This window comes from Rhododendron vialii, chromosome 13a (assembly GCF_030253575.1).
Source record: "Rhododendron vialii isolate Sample 1 chromosome 13a, ASM3025357v1".
NCBI lineage: Eukaryota > Viridiplantae > Streptophyta > Magnoliopsida > Ericales > Ericaceae > Rhododendron > Rhododendron vialii.
The window spans coordinates 24,250,539-24,256,538 of NC_080569.1; the positions used below are offsets into that span (position 1 = coordinate 24,250,539).

General features: G+C 39.0%; 1 protein-coding gene across 1 annotated transcript; it reads right to left on the reverse strand.

Annotated features, from left to right (window-relative positions):
• Positions 1–2,856: 2,856 nt before the first annotated feature.
• LOC131314031 (uncharacterized) lies at positions 2,857–4,501 on the reverse strand. Its single transcript, XM_058342527.1, has 3 exons — positions 3,829–4,501; positions 3,458–3,787; positions 2,857–3,374 (listed from the first exon to the last, which is right to left on the reverse strand). The coding sequence occupies exons 1-3, from the start codon at positions 4,499–4,501 to the stop codon at positions 2,857–2,859; spliced, it is 1,521 nt and encodes a 506-aa protein (XP_058198510.1).
• Between the last annotated feature and the right edge of the window lie 1,499 nt (positions 4,502–6,000).

A 6,000-nucleotide genomic window follows, 5' to 3' on the forward strand; every position in this document is an offset into this window, starting at 1 on the left:
TTCTTCTTCTTTGAATGTTTGGTTTGATTTTAGGGACGCGTTCACATTATATCATTCATCCATTTACTGTTCGTGGGTCTTTGTGTCGTTTGTTGCTATGGCCGAATCTTTTGGAGATTGATTCGGAGCCGATTGAATCCGGAGATTGGGCGTGAAGTCTTTAGCAATTTTAACGGTAGAACCCATGGGAGTACGAATACTCTTGGAATCTTCCAAACCAAATTTTTTGACCAATTCTTTCGAATATGTGGATTGGGACAAAAATCTCCCATCATTCAACTGACAAATTTGAAAGCCTAGAAAGTAAGTCAATTCTCCCATTAGGCTCATTTGAAACTCGTGGGACATCTGTGCCCCAAATTGTTTCTCATGCCGCTCATTTGTGGAACCGAACTCAATATCCACATATATTTGAGCAATTAAAAGGTCGCTCTCAATTTTCTTCAGAAATAAAGTTCGGTCTACTCCCCCTTTCACAAAGCCAGTATTTAAAAGATGATCGGTTAAACGTTCATACCAAGCTCGAGGGGCTTGTTTAAGGCCATAAAGGGCCTTACGAAGGCGGTACACATGATCAAGGAATGAGGGATCAGTAAACCCTTTGGGTTGTTCGACATAAACCTTCTCCTTAAGGTCACCATTCAAAAAAGCACTTTTAACATCCATTTGAAATAATTTAAAATTAAAATGAGATGCAATGCCAAAAAGTAACCTTATTGACTCCATTCTTGCTACGGGGGCAAAGGTATCATCAAAATCAATTCCCTCAATTTGGGTGTACCCTTGGGCAACTTACCTAGCCTTATTATGCACGACTATGTCATCTACATCCTTTTTATTTTTAAATATCCATTTAGTGCCTATGACATTAGTGTGAGAGGGTCTTAGTACTAAGTACCAGACGTCATTCCTAACAAATTGATGTAGTTCTTCTTGCATGGCTCTTATCCAATGGTTATCTCTTACGGCCTCTTCTACATTTTTTGGCTCTAATGTGGACGTGAAACACACATAATTGATCTTATTCCTAATTTGCCTTCTAGTTTTCATCTCATTATTAGGATCTCCTATGACTTGGCTAATGGGATGGTTAAGCTTTACTCTAGCTGAGGGTTCTTTGGCGGACAGAGGAACTAAGTTATGTTGACCTAACTCCTCGTCTTCTAAAGGCTCATCTACCTCAACCTCACTATCAGTTTCAACTTTCTCATCCACACTCATAGGAACGTCAACAAACTCTTCAGATGAAACTCCCTCATCTAAACCATTGGATTGAAACTCCCCCTCAAAAATTTCCCAACTCCCCTCATCATCATCATTAACCTGAGGGACTGACTCATCAAGCGTGGTATCGTCAACAACTACATTGGCTGACTCAACTAGGGTAGAGGTGCGTAGATTATATACTCTAAATGCTCTACTCGTGTTAGAATAGCCTAAAAAGATACCATCGTCACTCTTTGAGTCAAATTTGCCTAAGGACTCACTATCTCTCAAAATATGACATTTACTACCAAACACCCTAAAATACTTCATTGAAGGCCTCTTACCATTCAAAATTTCATAGGGTGTGAGGGTAGTCCTTGGTCTAACATACACTCTATTTATAGTATAACACACAGTATTAATAGCTTCAGCCCAAAGGTTTCTAAGGATGCGCTTGGCATGAAGCATAACTCTCGCCATCTCTTGAAGGGTTCTATTCTTTCTTTCAACAATCCCATTTTGTTGGGGTGTGCGAGGTGCTAAGAACTCGTGTTTAATGCCTTTCTTGTCACAATATCTTTTAATGTCGGAGTTCTCAAACTCACGACCATGGTCACTGCAGACTCGTGTGATAGGGTAACCTCTCTCATTTTGAATACGTTGACAAATTGTTTTGAAACAAGCATAAGCATCAGATTTTTCTCTAAGAAAACCAATCCATGAGAAGCGAGAAAAATCGTCAACTATAAGCAGAATATATCGCTTGCCCCCTAAACTTTCAGTACGTGAGGGTCCCATCAAGTCCATGTGAAGTAACTCTAAACATTTTGTGGTTGCAACTAAATTTGTCTTTTTATGAGGGCATTTTATTTGTTTTCCCTTCATGCAACCACCACACACAAGCCCTTGCCCATTGGCAAGTTTGGGCACTCCCCTCACAATCTCGTTCTTCGTTATTCGATGCAATTCCGAAAAACTTACGTGTCCTAAACGTTGGTGCCAAATTTCCACATCATCAAGCAAGACTCGATGACACACATTAGAACTGGCGATTTCAACACAATAGCAATTATTTGAGGAACGAACACCTTTAACCACACACAAACCCGAAACATCAACAATAGAGCAATTATTTTTAGAGAAATTGACTTCATGCATATTATCACAAAATTGCCCTATGCTTAACAGGTTAGCTTTCAAACCCTCAACATATAATACGTTATCTAACGGAGGGATTCCGGATGCATTTATGGTGCCTTGTCCTACGATTTTACCTGTATTACCATTGCCAAATGTGACAAAACCACCATTATACTTGTCTAGCTTAACAAAGAAAGACTTATTTCCGGTCATGTGTCTAGAACATCCACTGTCTAAGTACCAGGTGCAGGCATCATGTGCCCGAAAAGCAGTGTGTGCTACATGACAAACGACTCTCTTCCATGTTTGCTTCGGTTTGGTGTTCACATGCGAGGTGTGACCGTGTGTAGTATGTCTTTCAACAATCCTATCAGTCTTTCCACTATTATTAGCCAAAATTGACAACTTTTTGATTTCCTTGACGAGGTGAGAAGTTTGATTTGCCAACTAACTCAAAGTCTTTTGAAAATTCTCATTCTTAATATTGTTGGTGGGAGACTGACACACAACTTAAGGTCTTCCCACATTGAGTTGACCATTTCGAACACTTTTATTAACTGGGGCTACAAACAGTTTCCCCTTTGTTCTCTGATTGTCCCTTCTAAGTGTATAACAAAAAGGTCGAATGTGACCTTGACCACCACAGTAGTGACAAATAAAAGGATTTTTCTTTTCAGGAGCATGAGTACTGTTATAAGCATTCTTAATGATAGTGGGAGATATAATAGAAGATTCGGGTTTATCGCTCACTACCTCATTCTTTGCAATTTCAGATTTTACAAACTTGATTTCCTTTTTTGTGAACTCGCTGGCTTTATGTATCAGTGAAGGTGGATCAACAAACCCTAAGCCGCTTCTATTTCTAAACGTATGTGTCATCTCAGCAATACGAGTTGCGCCACACTCAATACGCTTTATGGCCTCAGTGGCCTTCCTAATGTCATGCTCCAATTCAAAAACCCTATCCTTTGAGCCTTCAAGAGCCTTCAAGGCATCCACATGCTCTCTCTCAATTTTTGCGAACTTGTCTTTCAAATTAGCATTATAGGTTTTTAATTCTTTAAACTCAATGTTCTTATTTTAATGTCTTCACTAAGTTTGTTCCTCTCACCACTAATTTTCTTGATGACACTCATGAGTTCCTTCTTTTTCTTTTTCAATTTGACACCCTCTTTAAACAATTGATTATAGGCCTCATGAATAGAATCTATATCATCATTACTATTCTCACAGTCTTCGTCAGTCGAGACATACTTACTATTGTTGCTAAGAGTTGTAGAAAGTTCAACCGATTTGGGGGATGCGGGGGACTTAATGTTGGCAACAAGCACAGAATATCTAGGAGCTTCAGAACCCCCATCACTACTGTCATCACTATCATCATCCCACGTAACCTTATAACCCTTGGCCACATTCTTTTTAAGAGTGTTTGCACACTCCGCTTGAACATGCCTGAACCATGACACTCGTGACATTGTATACCTTGGGGTTTCTTGGGTTTATCAATAGTAGATTTCTTTTCATTATCCCCAGAATTAAAATTCTTGCCCCCATTAGTCGAAGAAGAAAAATTTCCAGAATTATTATTTTTACGAAATTTAACAAATTTTCTGAATTTTTTAGCAAAGAAAGCAAGTTCTTCTTCGTCAAGGTCATCATCACTCTCTTGTGTCACAAAGGATTCTTCTTTAGAAGATTTAAAAGCAATGCTTTTATTAGTCTTTAATGTAGGTTTCTTTGAGAGATCATTCAATTCAAACGTTTGAAGTTTACCTACAAGTTCCTCAAAAAGAATGTCATCAACTTTATCACTTTCTTCGATCGCAACTACCTTAGCCCTAAACCTCTCAGGAAGAGACCTAAGCACTTTTCGACAAACATTAAGATTAGGGATTGGTTCTCCTAGTGCGTGGAAGGAATTAACGATGTCACCCAACTTAGTGATAAAACTATCAAATGCCTCATCTTCCTGCATTCTCAAATCTTTGAAACGTGTTGTAAGCATTTGGAGTTTTGAAGTTTTAACAGTCTTAGTACCCTCGTGGGTGACTCGGAGAATATCCCAAGCCTCTTTTGCAGTAGTGCACGCGGAAATACGACTAAATTCAGTTTTACTCAATGCTCCATAGATGGCTCCTAAAGCTTTGGAGTTCATTGTCAACAGAATTCCACTCAGTGTCCTCCGTAGCCCTCATTTGTTTAGTCGTAGTGTCTTCTATGGTAGGGGCCTCATAGCCGTACCTAATAGATCTCTAAACCCTAACACCTAGGGAACTCAAATGTGTGGTCATACGAGCTTTCCAGTACGGATAATCATTACTGTCAAAAAAAGGTGGCCTCGAGTTTGAGGCTCCCTCTCGTGGTGCGTTCATGTCCATTATAATATAACCAAAATTAAACTTAGGTGGTTAAACCTAAACAGAGCAACTCGCTCTGATACCAATTGAAATTATGTGCAAGCATTCAAACTACTCCTTGGGGGGGAGAATAGGAGTTGTGATAAAAAAAAATCACCAATTTTCTGATTTAAAAATTAATATAGATGAACGGGTTGATTATCTCGATTAATCCAAATCAAAAATCAAGTAGTGCAATAGAATAAAAATTGAGATAGGGTACGCACGATTTGCGTGGAAAAACTTAGGGTCCTAAATAACCCTAAGCCAAAACCACGGCCTAACACTACTGATTTATTCTCTTAATCAAAAAGAAGTACAGATTGGGAAATCGTAAAAACCTTACCCAAGCCTTTACCTATTCTCGCCAATCTCCGATGCTCCCCGAGCTTCTTCAAGATCCAATAGATGCACCATGGACTTCACGCCCGATCTCCGGATTCAACCGGCTCCGAATCAATCTCCAAAAGATTCGGCCACAGCAGCAAACGGCACAAAGACCCACGAACAGTAAATGGATGCATGATATGATGTGAACGTGTCCCTAAAATCAAACCAAATGTTCGAAGAAGAAGAACGAAGAAAAAGAACGTGGGCTGCCAGAAAAAACTATCAACTCGCCTTTAACAAAAACAAAAACCGTGCAACCCTTATTTTTCTTTTTGTAACCAAAAACTCTCGCCTCTGCCGAGAGAAAACAAAAAAACAATGGTGCACTCCTTTCTCTCCTTCACGTGTAATTAAAATCTCTTGTTAAGCTTAAAGGTGTCGTCCACCACTATAAAACAAACTTTTAATGATGCAAATATGGAAACCAAAATCTCTCCTAATTTTCAGAGAGGCAAACGTGCGATCTTTATTTTTTTATACTCCAAAGAAAAATCTCGTAACGATAATTATATATACAAATATGGTAAGCAGATTTTTGTAGAGTTTTATGGGAAAGAAAAACGTGCATTAATAAAATTTCTAATCTTGAAAATAATATGCATGATGTGTTGTGTAATGCTTTTACCTTTCACGCATTTGGCTCGATTCTGTAGCGGTCAACTTGGCGCAGATAAGGGGAGGAGCATCGAGCGAGACACTACCCCTAATTATCCTACCCATTACAATCAAATGGAGTCGAAATAACAAAGACACTAATGGAGGTTTTGAACAACCCCGGAAAGTGCCAAAATATCTAACAATCTCCCCCTTTGGCATTTCCGGGACAAAACCTATTGCACTAAACCATAACGGAAAAAATGCAATTTAA